Source organism: Anolis sagrei, chromosome 4, assembly GCF_037176765.1.
Source record: "Anolis sagrei isolate rAnoSag1 chromosome 4, rAnoSag1.mat, whole genome shotgun sequence".
NCBI classification, from domain to species: domain Eukaryota; kingdom Metazoa; phylum Chordata; class Lepidosauria; order Squamata; family Dactyloidae; genus Anolis; species Anolis sagrei.
The window spans coordinates 242,041,175-242,065,658 of NC_090024.1; the positions used below are offsets into that span (position 1 = coordinate 242,041,175).

General features: G+C 44.1%; 1 protein-coding gene across 1 annotated transcript in view; it reads left to right on the top strand.

The window, feature by feature from the left end:
- The first annotated feature begins 3,260 nt into the window (after nt 1–3,260).
- LOC132772639 (bactericidal permeability-increasing protein-like) overlaps nt 3,261–24,484 on the top strand; it is a 72,872-nt gene continuing 51,648 nt past the window's right edge. Inside the window, exons 1-2 of the mRNA XM_067467118.1 lie at nt 3,261–3,452; nt 9,394–9,569. Coding sequence (XP_067323219.1) covers nt 3,261–3,452; nt 9,394–9,569 — 368 coding nt within the window. The remainder of the gene's footprint in view (nt 3,453–9,393; nt 9,570–24,484) is intronic.

The following is a 24,484-nucleotide window of genomic DNA, read 5'->3' on the forward strand; positions in this document are numbered from 1 at the left end:
CCCCTTCTCTCAGGGCCCTTCCACACAGCCAGATAGCCCAGAATATCAAGGCATATAATCCACAATATCTACTTTGAACTGAATTATCTGAGTCCGCACTGCCATATAATCCAGCCCAATGTGGATTTTATACAGCTGTGTGGACGGAGCCCAAGTCTTCCTTTCTCGAAGCATTCTCAATCCTGAAGGGGACTCAGGGCGGTTCACACCTTCAAAATAGAGGATGCCTCCAGGCAACAGAGGCCAGGCTACCTCTATGCCAGTGGTTCTCAACCTATGGTCCCCAGAAGTTTTTGGCCTACAACTCCCAGAAATCCCATCCAATTTACCCGCTGTTATGATTTCTGGGAGTTGAAGTCCTAAAAACATCTGGGGACCCCAGCTTGAGAACCACTGCTCTAGGCAGATACTCTCACTGATTGACTTTTGTGACGGCGTGAGTGGCGCCACCTATGTGTAGAACTGTTAGTTGCAAGATTTAAACTGTTGTATCATGCTTAATCCTGCCCTTTTTACCCTGCTTATGTGTAGTTGGATTGATTGGTTATTTATAGCTGTCAATCAGTGTTGTTTGCACCAGCTGAATTGCTTTCTCAAGCTCAATTGTTTGGCTCCACCTCTTCCTGGAGGAGGGGAGTGCTTCCCTTTTTTCATTCTGCCATCAGAGTTTCTATTGGATGGACGTGAGTAAGAGACTTGGCTCTAAAAGCCCCTGCTTAAATTACCTCTCAGCACCAATTCTAAGGTTTTTTACCCTTGGGACTCATGCTTTATGTCCAGATCGTCTTGGACATCATTGAAGAGACCCAAGCGCCTTCAAACCGGTTCTTTTGGCACCAGAAGAAGGTCTTGTCCCTTCAACATAGGTCATTGGACTGGGGCTGTGTTTATTCCCTGCCATTGAGGAAAGAGGAAACAGGAAAAGCTTCTCAGCTGCAAACTCCTTGGACTTCAGAGATTGTAAAGTATATTTCCTTTATCCCTGTTGAAACATCAAGCTTATGCCTGAGAAAGATAACTCATTGTGAACAATAAATACCATTTCGAGTTATCTGTTGTGTTTTGGTCTTTAGGAGTTCCAGTTTCCTATAGGAGGGCAAGAAGCAATCCCCTGGGGAAAGATGCCACGTCCATGCCTCTTTCACTAAGAGTTATAGCCCCTAGGTGCGACGGCACAACTTTGCAGCTGCAAGGCTACTCAATGCAATTCAAGTTTGCTAATGGCAACAGTCACACTTGCTTTAAACAGACCAGAGTTCTTTCTCCCACTCTGGACATTCCTGGACATATGTACACTGCACTTGCCTCACTGTCAACAAACTTCAGAAGAGAATGCTGCTGGAACATGACCATTCAGCCAGAAAAATGTACAGCAACCCAATCCAAAAACAGCTACAGGACCAAAGTTTGGAAATTTAAGTAAACACTATGTATGTCTGCTGCCATCTAGTGTTAAGACATGGTAGAGCTGTCTCTTCTATGACCTTTGGGATTGTAGGACAATGAATGAATGGCACAATTATGATGCCACCTTGGCACCTGCTGTTCTGTTTACCTGGAGGCACGGGCCTTTTTTGCAATCCCTGGAGGGTCAAGCATAACTTGAGGAAGTAGCTGGGAAATTCCTTCTCAGGGTGAACGTGCTGCAATTAGTTTTCGATGGCGTCAGAGGCCGCAAGGTTGCGAAAGGGGCAGACCAACAATACATTTGTGGCAGCATCAGCCCATGGGCATGCCAGGCACACACACCCTTTCTTGTCCCTTTGGTTGCCCAATAGTTGCAAGCACTTTGGCCGTTGGGTTGGCAGAGGCTTCTCATACACCAGAAGCTGGGGCAACTAATCCGCTCCAAACTTTTAAAAAACATCCAGATAGTTCAACCCAGGCATGGGCAAACTTGGGTCCTCCAGGTTTTGGACTCCAACTCCCACCATTCCTAACAGCCTCAGGCTATTTCCTTTCCCCGCTCAGCTGCTGAAAGATTTAAGTGCTGAGTGTGGAAGGATCAGGAAATGTGCAATTGTTCCTAGACAGAGACCAGGGAAAGTGCAGGATGTGCTTCAATTTAGTTAAGGTCATAGCTAGGAGGGTAACATCCTTAGGCATTTACAGTAACAGGATTACAGGTGGGAGGGCCAATGAAAGTACAAAGTACAAAGATCTGCCTAAATGAATGCACAGCGGAACATCCAGGTTTTTAAAGACCTACAGAGATACTCACAGGAACACCTCAGCAAGCGAGAGTCCAAAAGTGGCAGGCTAAAACCCAGAACCATGGTTGATACCAGATGAGAGACTCCCCCCCCCCCCCGCCCTCGGGCACATGGAACCTTAAGAAATGGGGCCACAAAATGTGGTGTGCGGAGAAGAGCAAACCACAGACCACCTATGACAATGCAACCTGAGCCCTGCCACTTTGCACAATGGAAGACCTCCTTATAACAACACCAGAGGCACTGCAAGTGGCCAGCTACTGGTCAAAGGACATTCATTTATTTACTATTTATTATTGTTTATTATTTATTACTATTATTTATTATTTATTTATTATTTACCATATTTATATACCGCCCCTCTCAGCCCAGAGGCAACTCGGAGCAGTTCACAATTGGCAGCAATTTGATGCCTCAACAATCATAACAAATAAAACAATCATGAAATACTGTTAAAAACATTAGCATACAATATAAAAATATAAAAACCGTACAAAGCCATTAAAACGTTATCATGAGCATCTCCATGTCAAGTCATTATCCAATTGCATCAACTATAATTATGCCATATTTGGGAAGGCCTGCTCAAAAAACCAAGTTTTCACCTTTCTTCGAAAAGTCAGGAGGGAGGCAGCCGATGTTATATCTCTAGGTAGGGCATTCCACAGTCAAGGCGCCACGGCTGAGAAGGCCCTGTCTCTCGTCCCCACCGGAGAGGAAGGTGGGACCGAGAGCAGGGCCTCTCCAGAAGATCTTAATGTCCTAGATGGTTCATAAGGAGAGATACGTTCGGATAGGTAAGTTGGACCGAAACCGTTTAGGGCTTTATAGGCTAAAGCCAGCACTTTGAATTGTGCCCGGAAGCAAAGTGGCAGCCAGTGGAGCTGGCGCGAAAGAGGAGTTGTGTGCTCCCTGAGCACCTCTCCTGTTAGCAACCTGGCTACCGCCTGTTGGACCATTTGAAGCTTCCAAATAATCTTCAAAGGCAACCCCACATAGAGCGCATTGCAGTAGTCCATATGGGATATTACCAGAGTGTGGACCACCATGGCCAAGTCAGACTTCCCAAGGTATGGGCACAGCTGGCACACAAGTTTTAACTGTGCAAAAGCTCCCCTGGCCACTGCCAAGACCTGGGCTTCCAGGCTTAGCGATGAATCTGATATCGAGCTGGAATTTGGAGGCTCCCGCCCAGGAGAGGGGAGCTCACAGACCCACCAACGAGAGTCCAGTACTCTGGTGAGCAAAAAGAGAGCAACCGAAAAAGGATTTTCCCTGATTTATCCCAATAAATCTCACCAAAGTTGAAGAAAAGCCACCGAGTTGTATTTATTGCGTCCAGCTGGTACGGATGTCAAACCGCGATAGTTCGTCAGGAGAGGCATACATTCAATACATTGCAGTACATTTTTATAGAGAAAACAGAGCTGTCAAAGTTCAAATTTCCTGCCCCCTTGCCGGCATCTTTCTGATTGGTTGTCATCGTCAGCTGGAGGGGAGGCGCAGCCAGTTTAGCGGCACCTCAGCCAATCAGAGAGCTAGCGCCGCTTCGGGCTCTGGACCAATGAGAGCGGAGGAGGCGGTCCAAGGGAAAAACAATGAACCAAGAGAAAAGATGAGTGGATTAAAATGACTCAATGTGTGTCCTGATGGCCGGCGATAATCCGGATATTCCTCAAGCTGGCTTTGTATTGGCCTGAAAGGTTGAAATATGCAAAAATGGCTGACACGGCTGCCAAGCCCTGATATCCTTCTTCTCAGATATGGGATTTATTGATGCTATTGGTGTGGGTTTCAGTCCAAGGGGAAATGACAATGAGAGAGACGAATGGGACATCCTGATCTTTCCTGAAGGCAGGATGTCCCATTGTTGACAAGTGATCAGTTCACCACGGGGTGCCTTCCTGGGCGGATATGCTCTGAGACCCAAGATGCACCATTGGTATTATCATGCAATAAGTCCTTGTTGGAATCCTTAAGTCAATAGGAATTTGCCTCAGGAAATAGGAAATAATTTCCCAATGCTTGTGTCTTGCTGGGGTCACGAAAGAATGGCTTTCCACATTTTTATATACAAACACACACATAGGGGATTCATAAGGCATGCACAAGGGAGAAATGGGGGAAAAGGAAATTCATATAGACCCATCCCACCCACCAAAGTCCATAGAGAGTCCAATATTGTGAAATCATATAGTCCCCAAGTCATGATGGGGAGTCCATGGGGTTTGGGAGAAAAGTTCTAGAAAGTTTTCAAAAGTTCTTAAAAGTTAAAGAAAGTTGATAAAAGTTGTAAAATTCAGGGAAGGCAAGTTGGAAAAGGTGTCCCAGAGTCCATGGAGTTCTTAGGAGCCGTTTGCCAGCGTGGAAGATCAAGATCCACGGAGAGAACTACAGATCCCTCCTCACCAGGGACCAAGGTGGCCCGCCGACATCTTGGGGATTCTATGGGGTGACCGCGAAAGTTTCCCAAGATCAGCAGGCTCCCTGGGCATCCACAAAATGGTGGCAACGAGGCAGTATCTTCAGAGAAACATCTGGGCTCCGGGTCGAGGTTTGAGAGGCAAAAAAAGTTATTCCCGGGGTAGAGAGATTAGCGGAGCAAAACCGAGATAGCCATTAGTCTTAGAATTCTGCCAGGAGAAGAATGACACCATTTTCGAAGCGATCCAATGATTTCCGGATACGGAAAATGGGTTTCCGTATCCGTGGTTTAAGGGAACGCAGGTTCGGCCTCCCGGGGTGCAAAAATCACATCCCAGGCGGGCCGGCAGCCATCCGCAGCCTGGGAGAAGAAAGGTTTATGTAGAGAGACGTTAGAGGCAATGAAAGGACACAAAGTAACACTATGGAGAGGGAAAAGGTTACAATTAATTGATACTTTTTATTGGGGGGATTAGTTACAATGTTAGGAGGGGGAAGAAAGCGAAGTAATAAGAAGGCTTCTGAGTTGCAGCTGCTGCTATGGCCATGTTCATGCAGGTTGGCCCAAGTGGGGCAATGGCGAACTGAGGAACTCCCTGCTGCAGGTCAGATCGGCTTGAAGGCAGGGAGTTCCGGGTTTGACCTCAAATCCCAAGTTGCGAACCTGCGCCTTCAGGGGGAGTGTAACATTTAGTAGAATGCCAAGTTTTTAAACTTTGTTTATGTTTTTAAATACATTACAACGGCCTTTGGAGTTTCCTTCAATCGTTGGAGGTGGCCATTTGGCACCCAGCTGGCCCCAAAACGTGTCTAAAATGTTTAGCAAATTCCAGTCTACATGATGCAGCAGATACAGCTGTTTTATTTTTCTAATATTTCTCTTAGTGGTATTATTTTAAAACAATACTGGTTTGTATAACTCATTCCGCTTCCTTGAATCACAAAGGAGGGCGCCCTTTTGAGTGATTTCGAGCAAATCTCTATTTTGAAAGCAAGGGCTGGACAAACCCAAGGGAGGAGAACCACTTCTATCAACTCGTAAAGAATTTGGAAACACTGTCGTATGAACTGGATCAGCATGCATACTATGTCTGTTGCTTCCATTCTATTTTCATAGTGAGACATTTACCGCTGAGCACAACAATGCAAGAAGGACAAAAGTCAACACTGACACTGAAATACAACACCGCCTGAGCTCTGCAAGTACAGCTTTTTTACGAATGAAGCAGAGAGTGTTTGAGGACAAGTACATCTGTAGGGATACCAAGGTGCTTGTTTATAAAGCTATTGTCCTCCCAACCCTGCTCTATGCCTGCAAAACGTGGACTGTCTACAGACGTCACATGCAACTCCTGGAACGATTCCATCAGCGTTGTCTCCCAAAGCAGTTGCTCTACTCCGAACTCAAGAACGGAAAATTGAATGTTGGTGGACAGGAAAAGAGATTTAAAGATGGGCTCAAAGCCAACCTTAAAAACTCGGGCATAGACACTGAGAACTGGGAAGCCCTGGCTCTTGAGCGCTCCAGCTGGAGGTCAGCTGTGACCAGCAGTACTGTAGAATTTGAAGAGACATAGAATCATAGAATCATAGAATCAAAGAGTTGGAAGAGACCTCATGGGCCATCCAGTCCAACCCCCTGCCAAGAAGCAGGAATATTGCATTCAAATCACCCCTGACAGATGGCCATCCAGCCTCTGTTTAAAAGGTTCCAAAGAAGGAGCCTCCACCACACTCCGGGGCAGAGAGTTCCACTGCTGAACGGCTCTCACAGTCAGGAAGTTCTTCCTAATGTTCAGATGGAATCTCCTCTCTTGTAGTTTGAAGCCATTGTTCCGTGTCCTAGTCTCCAAGGAAGCAGAAAAGAAGCTTGCTCCCTCCTCCTCCCTGTGGCTTCCTCTCACATATTTATACATGGCTATCATATCCCCTCTCAGCCTTCTCTTCTTCAGGCTAAACATGCCCAGTTCCCTAAGCCGCTCCTCATAGGGCTTGTTCTCCAGACCCTTGATCATTTTAGTCGCCCTCCTCTGGACACATTCCAGCTTGTCAGTATCTCTCTTGAATTGTGGTGCCCAGAATTGGACACAATATTCCAGATGTGGTCTAACCAAAGCAGAATAAAGGGGTAGCATTACTTCCTTAGATCTAGACACTATGCTCCTATTGATGCAGGCCAAAATCCCATTGGCTTTTTTTGCCGCCACATCACATTGTTGGCTCATGTTTAACTTGTTGTCCACGAGGACTCCAAGATCTTTTTCACACGTACTGCTCTCGAGCCAGGCGTCACCCATTCTGTATCTTTGCATTTCATTTTTTCTGCCAAAGTGGAGTATCTTGCATTTGTCACTGTTGAACTTCATTTTGTTAGTTTTGGCCCACCTCTCTAATCTGTCAAGATCGTTTTGAATCCTGCTCCTGTCCTCTGGACTATTGGCTATCCCTCCCAATTTGGTGTCGTCTGCAGACTTGATGATCATGCCTTCTAGCCCTTTATCTAAGTCATTAATAAAGATGTTGAACAGGACCGGGCCCAGGACGGAACCCTGAGGCACTCCACTTGTCACTTCTTTCCAAGATGAAGAGGAAGCATTAGTGAGCACTCTCTGTGTTCGTCCACTTAACCAATTACAGATCCACCTCACCGTAGTTTTGCCTAGCCCACATTGGACTAGTTTCCTTGCCAGAAGGTCATGGGGGACCTTGTCGAAGGCCTTACTGAAATCCAGGTACGCTACATCCACGGCATTCCCGGCATCTACCCAGCTTGTAACTCTATCGAAGAAAGAGATCAGATTAGTCTGGCATGACTTGTTTTTGATAAATCCATGTTGACTATTAGCGATGACTGCATTTGTTTCTAAGTGTTTGCAGACCGCTTCCTTAACAATCTTTTCCAGAATCTTGCCCGGTATCGACGTGAGGCTGACCGGACGGTAGTTGTTTGGGTCATCCTTTTTTCCCTTCTTGAAGATTGGGACCACATTGGCCCTCCTCCAATCTGCTGGAACTTCCCCCGTTCTCCAAGAACTCTCAAAGATGGTTGCCAATGGTTCCGAAATGACTTCCGCTAGTTCCTTCAATATTCTGGGGTGTAGTTGATCTGGCCCTGGGGACTTGAACTCATTAAGAGCGGCCAGGTATTCCTGGACGACTTCTTTCCCAATTAGGGGTTGGATGTCCTCCAATCCCTCATCCACTCCATCTTGCAGAGGTTGAGGACTCTCTTTTTGTGAGAAGACCGAGGCAAAGAAGGCATTAAGTAGTTCTGCCTTTTCCCTATCCCCTGTCAGCATTGCCCCATCTTCTCCTCGAAGAGGTCCTATCGCCTCCTTGTTTTTCCTTTTTCTACTGACATAAGAATAGAAGCCCTTTTTATTGTTTTTAATGTCCCTGGCAAGTCTGAGCTCGTTTTTTGCTTTCGCCTTGCGGACCTTTTCCCTACAGGTGTTGGCTATTTGTTTGAAAACACCCTACAGGTGTTGGCTATTTGTTTGAAAAAGGGAGAAATCTTCTTTGGTGATTTCTCCCTTTTCCCACTTCTTGTGCATGTCTCTTTTGTGTCTTAGCACAGTTAGAAGTTCTTTGGACATCCATTCTGGCTTCTTTGCACTTGTCCTATTTTTTCTCTTTGTTGGCACGGTTTGCAATTGCGCCTTGAGTATTTCACTCTTGAGAAATTCCCATCCATCCGTAACTCCCTTGTCTTTTAGTATCTGTGTCCATGAATGGAGGGCGATCACCAGCAAAGACCACCAGCATTGAAGCGATGGTCCTTCACCATCAACTCCGCTGGACAGGTGTCGAGTTGTTTTCAAGCCCCAGATCCTGGGAACTTTCTGGTAGCAATTCAGGGAGTACAACATTATCCACACACCCTACAGGGACATTATCATTGGAAACTACCCTTTGAAGAGGGATCTACTGTTCATTCTCTGCATCAGTTGTTCAATCGTTCAGTCATTTCTGACTCTTCGTGACCTCATGGACCAGCCCACACCAGAGCTCCCTGTTGGCCGTCACCACCCCCAGCTCCTTTAAGGTCAATCCTGTCACTTCAAGGATGCCATCCATCCATCTTCCCCTTGGTTGGCCACTCTTCCTTTTTCCTTCCATTTTCCCCAGCATCATTGTCTTCTCTAGGCTTTGCTGTCTCCTCATGATGTGGCCAAAGTACTTCAACTTTGTCTCTAGTATCCTTCCCTCCAATGAGCAGTCGGGATTTATTTCCTGGAGGATGGACTGGTTGGATCTTCTTGCCATCCAAGGCACTCTCAGAACTTTCCTCCAACACCACAGTTCAAAAGCATCTATCTTCCTTCGCTTAGCCTTCCCTATGGTCCAGCTTTCACATCCATAGGTGACTATGGGGAATATCAATATCATTGACCAAACCATTGCCATCTTGAAACTCATTGACATCACTCCCCACATCCAAAACACCCTGATCCTGAAACCCAATCACAGGCTGAGCTCCAACAGGTGCTCACATTTCCAGCATTTACTAGAACTACATACATCTTGGAAAGCCTTGCAGCACCTATGCATTGTCTTATGAACGTTTCCATTCCCATTCTTGTGCAAAACAAGCTTCTGCCTCTTTGTTGTCCCAGTTGGATCGCCTCCTTCTCGAATCAAATTTGGGGTGACTCAGATGAGGAGGAAATAACTGCCAGCGATTGAGGCCAGAATAGAAGGAGGCTTTCAGGTTGAACCAGATCCAGGTGAAGAAGAGGCCAAACTCTAAGGCCAGGTGTGTCTCCTGCCTTCGCTTGGGGGCACCTACCTGATCATTAGAAACATTTCACCGTTACATATCCCCAGGAAGGCAAAAAGCCCATCATACCTGGACAGGTGTGACTCCGGGACGCTTCCATTCATCCAAAGGTTTGGGCAAGAGATCGGGAGATTTACCTCCATCTCCGACAGGTGAGTTGGCAACACCTTGAATAACGTTTTGAAACCAGATGCCTCTTGGGCACTGAACTGAGTGAGGGGAAAATGGCTCTTTGTTCAAGCAGGCTTTTAATGTGTGATTAATGAGTTGTAGGGAGAATAACGAATCTTCTTATTTATTACTAACGGTCCCCTGCCAGGCATTGCTATGGCCCAGTCTGTTGATCTGGAAAATAAAGTAACGAGAAAGTGTTGATTTCTAATATATGTAATGTCTTTCTGCTTGTGGGTGAACAGTATTTTTGCTGTTTCTTTGTCCGTGTTGATGTGGAGAGTGTCTGGTTTGCCTACTCTGGAACATGCAACATATCATTGTCCTTCTTTAGGGGTCCCTTTCAAATCTATGATATTATATCTGGGTGTGTGTGTGAATCATATTTATGTACCTATATCTATGGCTGGATGGCTCTTTGTCAGGAGAACTTTAATTACGTTTTCTTGCCCTGGTGAAGGGAGTTGGATTGGATGGCCTTAAGTATTTTCTGTTGGTCATGGGGGTTCTGTGTGGGAAGTTTGGCCCAATTCTATTATTGGTGGGTTTCAGAATGCTCTTTGATTGTAGGTGAACTATAAATCCCAGTAACTGCAACTCCCAAATGTCAAGGTCTATTATCCCCAAACTCCATCTGTGATCATATTTGGGCATATGGAATATTTGTGCCAAGTTTGGTCCAGATCCATCATTGTTTGAGTCCATAGTGCTCTCCGGATGTAAGTGAACTACAACTGCCAAACTCAAGGTAATGCCCACCAAACCCTTCTGTTGGTCACGGGAGTCCTGTGTGCCCAAAATGAAGTTCAACAGGGACAAATGCAAGATACTCCACTTAGAAAAAACGAAATGCAAAGATACAGAATGGGGGACAATGCCTGGCTCGAGAGCAGTACGTGTGAAAAAGACCTTGGAGTCCTCGTGGACAACAAGTTAAACATGAGCCAACAATGTGATGTGGCGGCAAAAAAAGCCAATGGGATTTTGGCCTGCATCAATAGGAGCACAGTGTCTAAATCTAGGGAAGTCATGCTACCCCTCTATTCTGCTTTGGTTAGACCACACTTGGAATATTGTGTCCAATTCTGGGCACCACAATTCAAGAGAGATATTGACAATTTGAAATGTGTCCAGAGGAGGGCGACTAAAATGATCAAGGGTCTGGAGAACAAGCCCTATGAGGAGCGGCTTAAGGAGCTGGGCATGTTTAGCCTGAGGAAGAGAAGGCTGAGAGGAGATATGATAGCCATGTATAAATATGTGAGAGGAAGCCACAGGGAGGAGGGAGCAAGCTTGTTTTCTGCTTCCTTGGAGACTAGGACGGAATGGAACAATGGCTTCAAACTACAAGAGAGGAGATTCCATCTGAACATGAGGAAGAACTTCCTGACTTTGAGAGCCATTCAGCAGTGGAACTCTCTGCCCCGGAGTGTGGTGGAGGCTCCTTCTTTGGAAGCTTTTAAACAGAGGCTGGATGGCCATCTGTCAGGGGTGATTTGAATGCAATATTCCTGCTTCTTGGCAGAATGGGGTTGGACTGGATACCCACGAGATCTCTTCCAACTCTTTCATTCTATGATTCTATGATTGTATCTTAATGTCCTTGATGGTTCATAGGGGAGAATACGTTCGGACAGGTAACCTGGGCCATATTATCTGGAACTGGAACCATAGGCAGCTTACCAAAATCTGAACAGATAGATATAGATAATACAGAACCAATAGTTCTGTAATATCTGACATATTCAACATCATCAAGACTCAAGGCAAGGATAGAAATAGAACATATTCATATGTCACCGTTGAAGTGTGATTAAACTATCACTCAAGAGTTCTCCTTCTCAATTTACACACTTATACATCCTGGGCAGGTCTGGCTTAGACAACGACGGGGTGGAATTCAATATGAAATGACTATTCAATGTTTAAGCGCATCAAGATGCCTCTCGAAATCTCGTTGAAAGGAGCGATTAACGGCACGTGTCTTCGCTTGTTTTACTCCTTCCTTCCTTCTCAGGAGGAGTCTGCGTAAATTGTTGTGGGTTGTGGTGGACGCAAGATCTCCCAAAATGCTGTCACAATACAAGGCTGGTTTTCTGGATAGCAGATGAATAGTAGACAGGTGTTGAGGATGTGGGATGAGGAGGAATCCGTTTTGGGAACTTCTGTGCCACTTTCCAAGAACTACATTTTTCTCGCAGCGGCTCACCGTTCATGCCAAACCAGTTTGAAATTATAATATCTCACACTATTAAAAACTGAGCAGCGCAAACCACGGGTGCATCTGCGCTGAAGAATGAATGCATTCGAACTTCTGTGGCTCAATGCTATGGCATTCTGGGAGCTGTAGTTTCACAAGGTCTTGCCAGAGAGTGCTGGAATCTTACCAAGCTATAGATGTCAGGACTTCAAAGCATTAAGCCATAGCAGTAAAAGCAGGCATTGCCAAATTTGGGCCCTCCAGGTGTTTTGGACTTCAACTCCCACAATTCCTAACAGCCTACCGGCTGTTAGGAATTGTGGGAGCTGAAGTCCAAAACACCTGGAGGGCCCAAACTTGCCCATGCCTGAGTTAAAGTGATGCCAGACTGCATTCTTTCTAATTTCAAGGTCAAAATAACAAGGGAAGTTTATGTATCAGATGAAACCATGAGGTAATGCCAAAGTACCAGGTATGATGCAATAGAAAATTTGATTGTTTGGATCTTGTATAAAAGTAGGGCAGCCAACTTTTCTTTGTATGCTAGAGAATATGTATAACAATATCCTCCCCTTCTACATCTTCCTGTGTGAAAATGAAATAAAAATTGTGTAAAAGAAGAAGAAAAAAAGATAATATTGGTGAGAAACCTGTATAATCTGAAGGTGAGAGAGGGAGAAAGTTTGTCTTATAATTTCGAACAACTGGAGGTGCAGTTTATGGAGCTGGAATTGAGCTGTTTATGGAGCTAGAAGATAGACAAGTGTTTCTCAACCTTTTTTTCACCAAAGACCACTTGACCAGGGACCATTTTGATCAGGGACCACTCTCCAACATTATTACCAAAAGGGTTATGAATCGGTTTTGGCCAACTTTAGATTTGGTCTTTCTCTCCTTCCCTCTCTCCTGAGGAATCTGTACAAGGACCAAGGAGCAACAGTCAGAACTGACCACGGAACAGGAGACTGGTTCAAGATTGGGAAAGGCGTACGGCAAGGCTGCATCCTCTCACCCAACCTTTTTAACTTGTATGCAGAATACATCATGCGAGGATGTGCGGGGCTTGAGGAATGCAAAGCTGGGGTGAAAATTGCTAGAAGAAACATTAACAACCTCAGATATGCAGATGACACCACTCTGATGGCCGAAAGCGAGGAGGAGCTGAGGAGCCTTCTAATCAAGGTGAAAGAAGAAAGCGCAAAAGCTGGGTTGCAGCTAAACATCAAAAAAACCAAGATTATGGCAACAAGAATGATTGACAACTGGGAAATAGAGGGAGAAAATGTGGAGGCCGTGACAGACTTTGTATTTCTAGGCGCAAAGATGACTGCAGACACAGACTGTGGCCAGGAAATCAGAAGACGCTTTCTTCTCGGGAGGAGAGCAAGGTCCAGTCTCGATAGAATAGTGAAGAGTAGAGACATCAGACTGGCAACCAAGATCCATTGCCTAGTCAAAGCCATGGTATTCCCTGTAGTCACCTACGGATGTGAGAGCTGGACCTTAGGGAAGGCTGAGCGAAGGAAGAGAGATGCTTTTGAGCTGTGGTGTTGGAGGAAAGTGCTGAGAGTGCCTTGGACTGCGAGAAGATCCAACCAGTCCATCTTCCAGGAAATAAAGCCCGACTGCTCACTGGAGGGAAAGATACTAGAGACAAAGTTGAAGTACTTTGGTCACATCATGAGGAGACAGCAAAGCCTAGAGAAGGGAATGATGCTAGGGAAAGTGGAAGGCAAAAGGAAGAGGGGCCGACCAAGGGCAAGATGGATGGATGGCATCCTTGAAGTGACTGGACTGACCTTGAAGGAGCTGGGGGTGGTGCCGGCCGACAGGGAGCTCTGGCGTGGGCTGGTCCATGAGGTCAAGAAGAGTCGGAGACGACTGAACGAATGGTTATTTGGGATGCTGATTCAGACAGTTTCAGTGGATAGACCACATCAGCTCTAGTTTCTGATACAGAACAAATGCCATCCAGTAGTCACCATCTGCTTGCCCACAGAAAACCATAAAGCCTTGGCACTATAAAAGGGTTACTTGAGACCAGTTGCTTGAGCGGCTGAGGGGAAAAAGGAAGGGGCTTGAGGCTGTTAGGAATTGTGGGAGTTGAAGTCCAAAACACCTGGATTTCCTACATTAAAATTCAGCTCCCACATTAAAAAGGGTGAATGAAAAGAGTAGCCTTCTCCTGGCATTAAATATCCCAGAACCATCAACATACTAAGTTGATGCCAAGTCTTTATCCAGAGATTTCCTAATAAGCCTCCACCTGTTCTCCCTTCTGTTTACAATAAACAGCTCCAGTCCTAAAATAATAGGCAGGACATAAATGAAAACCACAATGCAATCCTTGGTATATTTATTTTGTAAGCACTGTATTCAATGGGATTTCCTCTCAAACAGAAGTGACAGTTTTGAACTTTGGATTCATCTATGAGGGTTGAATGAAAAGTAATGCCTCCACCTTTGTTACTTGGGTTTGGATGGGAATATTTTAATATATCAAACACAGAAATAATCCTTAGGATGTGCTCTTTAACTACCACTATTCACCTTTCCACATAATCACCAGACAATTGGATACATTTCTGCCAACGATGAACAAGTTTTCTGAAGCCATCACAGAAGAAGTCAACACTCTGTTTTCGCAACCAGAGTCTCACAGTTCTCTCAACATCTTCATCAGAAGAATAATGATATCCCCGCAGATCTTCTTTCATTATTGGGAACAGAAATGCTGAATATGCTTGAAATTTCTCTCTGAATGATACGATGATAGTCCTGAATCGATCTGTCAACTTTTTGCTTGTGAAACTCGGTGGTTGCTGTCACAGGACGTCCAACTCTTTGTTTGTCACGCAAGTCAGATGTTCCCACCTCAACATCTTTAAACTTCCTCACCCAACGACGCACAGTACTCACATCAACACAATCACCATAAACAGCTTGCATTCTCTGATTAATCTCCTTTGGGGTGACACCTTCTGCTGTCAAGAATTCAATGAGTACATGTTGCTTAAGTCGCATTGACCAACCATCTGCGCAGGGTTCCATACTTCGCACTTTAACAACACAACTGTTCAATGCTAAGGCTTCCCACCAAAATGGAACTGTAGAGGAGAGTCTACTGAACAAGCCAGTACCTGCCGCATACCAGTACTGCCATCTGTTGAGGAATAACGAAGGTGGAGGCATTACTTTTCATTCAACCCTCATACAACACGTATGGGCAAACTTGGGCCCTCCAGTTGAAGTCCAAAACACCTGGAAGGCTCAAGTTTGCCCATGCCTGATCTGCAACATAGAATCAATGCAGTATTGACGTTAACTTTAATTGCTACAGCTGGATACTATGGATTCCTGAGAGTTTTACAAGGACTTTAGCCTTCCCTGCTAAAGAGTGCTGGTGCCTCACTAAGTTATAAATCTTATTGTTTATTTATTTATTTACAATATTTTTATCCCGCCCTTCTCAATCCCTGGAGGGGGACTCAGAGTGGCTAACATAGGCAGCAATTCGATGCCATTAAAGTGGTATTTTACATTGTATCTGCACCTTACATTTCCTACTATGATCCACCAAGCCAAGAAGGATCCTTTTTCCAAATCGATGTGTATAGGATTGCACTGTAAATCACTCCATAAAGTCTTGCAATGAAAAAAGGATCAATATCAGGGATAGAAATACCTGGCAGCAAAGAGATATTTCTATTTCTATTCTTTCTATGGGACTGGATTTTCCTGCATTTGTCTTCCAATAATTCATTTCTGTTCCTGCTATCCTGATTCCACAGGCCACTTTCGTTGTCAAAGATTTTGCCACATTTTTCCAAACCTAGGAACCTTTTCCTATTGGTCATAAACTAGTCAAGTGAGATATCGTGCATGGCAGAATGGGGTTGGACTGGATGACCTTTGGGATCCCTTCTGACTCAGGTTTCTGTGATCCAAACAATAATCCTTAGGGCTTATTTATACAATACTCCAGAGGACAGGAGCAGGATTCAAAACGATCTTGACAGATTAGAGAGATGATGGGCCAAAACTAACAAAATGAAGTTTAACAGTGACAAATGCAAGATACTCCACTTAGGCAGAAAAAACAAAATGCAAAGATACAGAATGGGGGACGATGCGGCCTGGCTCGAGAGCAGGACGTGTGAAAAAGATCTTGGAGTCCTCATGGACAACAAGTTAAACATGAGCCAACAATGTGATGTGGCGGCAAAAAAAGCCAATGGGATTTTGGCCTGCATCAATAGGAGCATAGTGTCTAGATCTAAGGAAGTAATGCTACCCCTCTATTCTGCTTTGGTTAGACCACATCTGGAATATTGTGTCCAATTCTGGGCACCACAATTCAAGAGAGATACTGACAAGCTGGAATGTGTCCAGAGGAGGGCGACTAAAATGATCAAGGGTCTGGAGAACAAGCCCTATGAGGAGCGGCTTAGGGAACTGGGCATGTTTAGCCTGAAGAAGAGAAGGCTGAGAGGAGATATGATAGCCATGTATAAATATGTGAGAGGAAGCCACAGGGAGGAGGAGGGAGCAAGCTTGTTTTCTGCTTCCCTGGAGACTAGGACGCAATGGAGCAATGGCTTCAAACTACAAGAGAGGAGATTCCATCTGAACATGAGGAAGAACTTCCTGACTGTGAGAGCCGTTCAGCAGTGGAACTCTCTGCCCTGGAGTGTGGTGGAGGCTCCTTCTTTGGGAGCTTTTAAACAGGGGCTGGATGGCCATCTCTCAGGGGTGATTTGAATGCAGTATTCCTGCTTCTTGGCAGAATGCGGTTGGACTGGATGGCCCATGAGGTCTCTTCCAACTCTTTGATTCTATGATTCTATGAACTTCTGCTTTGCCAAGTGTTGCCCTCTTGCTACCTGTGCCTTTGATTTTGTTGTCCTAAATGGAGAAATGTGTATGTTGTGTGTTGACATTGATTTGGCTGGTTTCAGCCCAATTGTCTAGTTGTTTATCTAAGTTCCTTTGAATGCTGTTCCTATCTTGCTATCTCTTCCAGTTCGGTATCATCCTGAAACTTGATTAGGATTCCTTTTACTCCATTATCATCTGAATCGTTGATAAAAGAGAGTGTAAGCCCAAGGACAGGGCAACATTGCTTTCCAGTATAGATCCATCACCCCCAATATGAATAGGGACATACTTGGAAATGTCAGATACACCATATCAAAGTTGGCTATTGATAGCCATCCTTCCTGATGCTCTGATGGCCAAGTTAGATCAGCTGCAGAATTTTATGTTCTGCCAGCTTCAAATAGGTTCTTTGTTTTTGGTTGTCACAAGGTTACTCTTCCAAATATTCCAACTCACTAAGGCAGTGTTTCTCAACCTTCCTAATGTCGCAACCCCTTAATACAGTCCCTCATGTTGTGCTGACCCCCAACCATAACATTACTTTTGTTGCCACTTCATAATTGTAATTTTGATACTGTTATGAATTGTAATGTAAATATCTGATATGCAGAATGTATTTTCATTCACTGGACCAAATTTGGCACAAATACCCAATACGCCAATATTTGAATACTGGTGGGGTTGAGGCCAGAGAGGATCTTGACCAACTGGGGAATGAATCAAAGTTGGACACTTTCAGACCAATCAAACACTTAGAAACAAATGCGGTCATCGCTAATAGTCAACATGGATTTATCAAAAACAAGTCATGCCAGACTCATCTGATCTCTTTTTTTGATAGAGTTACAAGCTGGGTAGATGCGGGGAATGCCGTGGATGTAGCGTACCTGGATTTCAGTAAGGCCTTCGACAAAGTCCCCCATGACCTTCTGGCAAGGAAACTAGTCCAATGTGGGCTAGGCAAAACTACGGTGAGGTGGATCTGGAATTGGTTAAATGGACGAACCCAGAGGGTGATTCTCCCCAATGCTTCCTCTTCATCCTGGAAAGAAGTGACGAGTGGAGTGCCATCAGCAGGGTTCCATCCTGGGCCCGGTCCTGTTCAGGATCTTTATTAATGACTTAGATGAAGGGCAAGAAGGCATGATCATCAAGTTTGCAGACGACACCAAATTGGGAGGGATAGCCAATAGTCCAGAGGACAGGAGCAGAATTCAAAACGATCTTGACAGATTAGAGAGATGGGCCAAAACTAACAAAATGAAGTTCAACAGTGACAAATGCAAGATACTCTACTTTGGCAGGAAAAACGAAATGCAAAGATACAGAATGGGGGATGCCTGGCTCGAGAGCAGTACGTGTGAAAAAGATCTTGGAGTCCTCGTGGACAACAAGTTAAACATGAGCCAACAATGTGATGTGGCGGCAAAAAAAGCCAAAGGGATTTTGGCCTGCATCAATAGGAGCATAGTGTCTAGATCTAGGGAAGTCATGCTACCCCTCTATTCTGTTTAGGTTAGACCACATCTGGAATATTGTGTCCAATTCTGGGCACCACAATTCAAGAGAGATATTGACAAGATGGAATGTGTCCAGAGGAGAGCGACTAAAATGATAAAAGGTCTGGAGAACAAGCCCTATGAGGAGCGGCTTAAGGAGCTGGGCCTGTTTAGCTCGAAGAAGAGAAGGCCGAGAGGAGATATGATAGCCATGTATAAATATGTGAGAGGAAGCCACAGGGAGGAGGGAGCAAGCTTGTTTTCTGCTTCCCTGGAGACTAGGACGCGGAACAATGGCTTCAAACTCCAAGAGAGGAGATTCCATCTGAACATGAGGAAGAACTTCCTGCCTGTGAGAGCCGTTCAGCAGTGGAACTCTCTGCCCCGGAGTGTGGTGGAGGCTCCTTCTTTGGAAGCTTTTAAAGAGAGGCTGGATGGGCATCTGTCAGGGGTGCTTTGAATGCAATATTCCTGCTTCTTGGCAGAATGGGGTTGGACTGGATGGACCATGAGGTCTCTTCCAACTCTTTGATTCTATGATTCTATGATTCTATAAGAGCTCGCATGGGAGTCTTGAATAGTCAAAATGTAGTAAATATGCTCTGTGTTCACAACTGTGGTATATCAGTGCTTTGGATTACTTTCTCCACTGACATCTTCTCTGGCCATTGAGAAAAAAACCCTCTGATTTTGCCTCCAACCTGTCTGTGTTAATTTTTGGTCTTTTGAGAATCTAGACCAGTGATGGGCAACCTTTTGAGCTTGATGTGTCAAAATTTGCCAAAAACATGAGCATAACTTGAGTGGGGTGTCAACTTCGAGGGGAAAAAAAACGACATAATTTTGCAATATTTATAGTTTAAATAAGAAAAATGTATATTCCATGCCAAGTTATGGAGTGAACAATGCTCAAACATGAAGATGTTAAATTTGTAGAGCCTTTTACAAACTTAAGGATGGAATTAGATTGGCTCTTATAAGGTGTACTTCTCTGTATGCGGCCGCATGTGGCTGTGTGTCATCAAAAATAGCCATGCATGTCAGTGCTGACATGCATGTCATAGGTTCACCATCACAGATCTAGACACACCGGGCTCCAAGCCTGCAGTTCCTGCAGATGTTGAAATCACGTTACGTCTCTTCCTAGGGATGCTGGAAGTTTTAATCCACCCAGAAGTACCAACTGCACCATCCCCATCTTTGGTAAAAACTTTCAAAAATGAGCACTTGTGGTTTGCAAAAATCAAAGCTCAACGTATGGAGAAAGAGACAAGGAATCTCCCGGAATGATGTACGTCCCCTCTGTGGCTTTATTATTGTTTTTATTTTGCACGGTTACTGAGTCATCAGGAAAGAACAGAACATGTGCACGGGACAAACACTTCTGCTTTCTGACGGCAATTTCTCCACCCCAAAATATTCAGTGGTGTTTCCCCACAGATATTACACAGATTTTTTTACAAAGGGGAAAAGCCAACAGAGCAATTGGGAGCCTGGGAAAAATGGTTAGTGAGGCAACAAATCCACTCCAACTTTTAGTTTGGACTTTAAAAGGTGTTTTCTAAGAACTCAAATCTGAAGCGCATTCATTGCTTCTTTGAAAATGAAGGCACAATACACCACTGGCTACAGAATTTTGGGACATATAGTCCTAGAACAGTGTTTCTCAACCTGTGGGTCGGGACCCCTGAGGGGGTCGCGAGGGGGTGTCAGAGGGGTCGCCAAAGACCATAAGAAAACACAGTATTTTCTGATGGTCATGGGGATTCCATGTGGGAAGTTTGAGTCAATTCTATTGTTGGTGGAGTTCAGAATGTTCTCTGATTGTAATGAACTATAAATCCAAGCAACTACAACTCCCAAATGTCAAGATCTATTTTCCCCAGACTCCACCAGTCTTCACATTTGGGCATATTGAGTATCCATGCCAAGTATGGTCCAGATCCACCATTGCATGAGTCCACAGTGCTCTCTGGATATAGGTGAACTACAACTGCCAAACTCAAGGTCAATGTCCATCAAACCCTTCCAGTGTTTTCCATTGGTCGTGGGAGCCAAGTTTGGTTCAAATCCATCGCTGGTGGAGTTCAGAATGCTCTTTGATTACAAGTGAACTATAAATCCCAAATTACAAAATCAATCCTCTCCCAATCCCACTAGCATTCACATTTGGGTGTATTGGGTATTTCTGCCCAGTTTGGTCCAGTGAATGAAAATGCATCCTGCATATCAGATATTTACATTATGATTTATAACAGTAGTAAAATGACTGTTATGAAGTAGCAACGAAAACAATATTATGGTTGGGGGTCACCACAACATGAAGGACTCTATTAAGGGGTCACGGCATTAAGAAGATTGAGAACCCCTGTCCTAAAAAGTAACTTCCCTCTCAGCACCACACTCAGAGATGTTGATGATGCAGCTTACCAAGAAAATTCAGTGTAATTGCTTCTTTAATAGGCACAATCATGGAAAATAATAATAATACACTTTATTTATATTTTGCTCTATCTCCCCGAGGGGACTCAGAATGGATAACAGCATACACAGATAGGCAAACATTCAGTGCCTTTTAATACGGTGGAATAACAATGACACACAAATACACAGAACAAAGGTAAAGGCTTCTCCTTTCATCTCCGGCTTGATAATATTCTAATGTAATACAATATAATTCTAATAATACAATATTATAATGGGTTGTTGTAGGTTTTTTCAGGCTATATGGCCATGGTCTAGAGGCATTCTCTCCTGACATTTTGCCTGCATCTATGGCAAGCATCCTCAGAGGTTGTGAGGTCTGTTGAACTAGGAAAATGGGTTTATATATCTGTGGAATGACCAGGGTGGGACAAGGGACTCTTCTCTGCTGGAGCTAGGTGTGAATATTTCAACTGACCACCTTGATTAGTAGGGCTGGGCGGTTTCGTTTCGTTAATTCGTAATTCGTTAATAATTCGTTAATTTTTTCAATTACAAAACAATAACAAACCATTCTGGAGCAATTATTAAAAAAACGAATTTTCAAAAACGTTTTGTAAATACTTCGTATTTCGATATTGTATTCGTTTCGTTATTGTTTTGAGGTCGTTTTGTTATTATTTTCACATGTCTGGGCCAGTTTTATGGTTTAATTAGTGAAAAAAAATTATAATATCACACCAACAGTCAACAACAGAGGGAGAGGGAAGCTTCAGAAGGTTTTGGAGGTTTTTTAGCGTATTTCGCGGTCGCGTCCGCCATTAACGAATCGATTCGTTATTGTTTCGGAAATCGATTCGTTAATTTTTTACCATTTACGAAATTTCGTAAATATCGAACTTTTTAAAAGGAAAATTTTGTAATTATTTTAAATATCGAAACAAAAAAACCCCCCAAATACAAATCGATTTTAGAAACAAATTTTTCCGTTGTTACCCAGGCCTATTGATTAGCATTTGATGCCTGGCAGTGCCTGGGGCAATCTTTTGTTGAGAGGTGATTAGATGTCCCTGATTGTTTTCCCTCTGCTGTTTTGCTGTTTTAATTTTAGAGCTTTTTTTTAATACTGGTAGCCAGATTTTGTTCATTTTCATGGTTTCCTCCTTTCTGTTGAAATTGTCCACATGCTTGTGGATTTCAATGGCTTCTCTGTGCAGTCTGACATGGTGGTTGTTGGAGTGATCCAGCATTTCTGTGTTCTCAAATAATCTGCTGTGTCTAGGTTGGTTCATCAGGTGCTCTGCTATGGCTGACTTATTATAATTATATTATTTATATATTATATTATAATTATATATTTTATGTTATATGTAATATTACTAATAATATTACAATATAATGGTATTGTACAATATAGTAATATATAGTACTGATATTGTACTATGTTAATAATATAATATACTGTATGTATAATGTTCTGTTGCGCGCTGGGCCTGTAAAGAATTTCCTTTAGAACAGGACATGCAACCTTTGCCCAGCGGGAAGCCAGGGGGCCCAAGGAGAAGTTCTCAGAGGTTTTCCACCACAAATGATCTTTAGATGGCTTGTGAAGTATAACAAAGTCCTTTATTAATGAACAATCAAACAGAAACTACTCTTGTCTTCAGTAAAGATAAACAAATGATTCCAGGCTTTTAAGCAACTGGTGGCTTCCTAATCTTGCCCACGAAGGACAGGCAACTATCTTCAATAACTTCTTCTTTACTTTAAAGGAAAGTCCCCTTTTTAACTTCTCCCAGGCTGACTGTAATCTGACCCTTACTGATGTGGGCTCCGCTACCGGGTTGAACTGCTTCTTGAACGCTGAGTGGACCTACCAGTAAAGGCTTAGATGTTCTCCAGCTGGAGTTCTTTGGTCTTTAGGGCTGTTGCCCTGGAAATCTTTGGAGACTCTTAGGACTGTTTTCCCCCAGAAAGTCCTCAAAGCTTTGGGGATGCTTTCCTGGAAATCTTTGGAGATCCTTTGATGCTCTTAAGACTGTTTTCCCCCGGAAAGTCTTAAGGGTTGAAGCTTTTGTACAGGGGAAGCTTGCACACGTCCTGTACATTAGTTTTCCTTGCTAACTAAAAATGGCTCCCTTCCCTTCCCAATTGCCCTGAGCAAGGGGCAGAACCAAAACTTAATGATGATGGACAGGTGACTTGCCCTACGACTGCAACCAAAGGAAGCCACCTATCCTCAGAGTCCCTGAAACCTAGGACTGCAAACATTTAATACAAAGCAAATAAAGTTGGAGCTCCTAGTACAGCCGTACCAGCACATATAAATATCTTGTAAGCTGCTCTGAATCCCCTTCGGGGTGAGAAGGGCGGCATGTAAATGTCATAGAATCATAGAATCAAAGAGTTGGAAGAGACCTTATGGGCCATCCAGTCCAACCCCATTCTGCCAAGAAGCAGGAATATTGCATTCAAATCACCCTTGAAAGATGGCCATCCAGCCCCTGTTTAAAAGCTTCCAAAGAAGGAGCCTCCACCACACTCCGGGGCAGAGAGTTCCACTGCTGAACGGCTCTCACAGTCAGGAAGTTCTTCCTCATGTTCAGATGGAATCTCCTCTCTTGTAGTTTGAAGCCATTGTTTCGTGCCCTAGTCTCCAGGGAAGCAGAAAACAAGCTTGCTCCCTCCTCCCTGTGGCTTCCTCTCACATATTTATACATGGCTATCCTATCTCCTCTCAGCCTTCTCTTCTTCAGGCTAAACATGCCCAGCTCCTTAAGCCGCTCCTCATAGGGCTTGTTCTCCAGACCCTTGATCATTTTAGTCGCCCTCCTCTGGACACATTCCAGCTTGTCAATATCTCTCTTGAATTGTGGTGCCCAGAATTGGACATAATATTGCAGATGTGGTCTAACCAAAGCAGAATAGAGCATGGGGAGCATTACTTCCCTAGATCTAGACACTAGGCTCCTATTGATGCAGGCCAAAATCCCATTGGCTTTTTTTGCCGCCACATCACATTGTTGGCTCATGTTTAACTTGTTGTCCACGAGGACTCCAAGATCTTTTTCACACGTACTGCTTTTTCACACGTACTGTCGTAAATAAATAAATAATAGTGCCCCATTAGACTACAAATCCCAGGATTCCGCTGCATTGGGCCATGGCGGTTAAAATGTGTTCAAACTGCATTCATTCTTCAGTGTAGATGCACCCTAGCATGAGCTTTTGTGGTCTGTATCATCAGATAAAAGCTTATGCAAGATATACAGGGTTAGTTAAAATGCATAGGCCAATAAGCCATTCAATTGAATGGCTTATTGGCCTATGCATTTTGACTAACCCTGTATTATCTTCTTCCCAGTTAGTTTCAAAGGTGTTCCTGGTTGTTTTCCTTCTATGTCTGTGTATGCTTTAAAAAAGAGATTGATATGACTTATCTCTTGCGATGCGGAGGCTTGATTTGCTCACCTAAAATAGTTGTTAAAACTTGAGGGACGAGCCTGCTCTCTCTCTGAGTCATGCAATTGCCAGCCAATGTCCGGGCAGAAAAGGAATGAGCTCAGAGGAAAAAATCACTCAGCAACAACGCAACAACAAGAGCAGCCTCTTTGCAGGTCAGGCTGGGCAATTCCTCCACATATTTTTCTTGCACCCAAAAGTCAGAAGGTGCTGCTTCATTCATCATGAGCTGTTTCTCATATTGCTCACTCCTATCGTTGCAATGTCATCAATGGATAGCACTTTACAAGTTGTTTTCGGGGACTTTGTTGTTGCACAAATTCAAGTCAACTTCACAACATATAATGGGGTTTTCTTGACATAATTCATTCAGAGGGGGTTTGCCCTGGCTTTCGTCTGAGGCTGAGAGAGTGTGACTTTCCCAACATGCCAG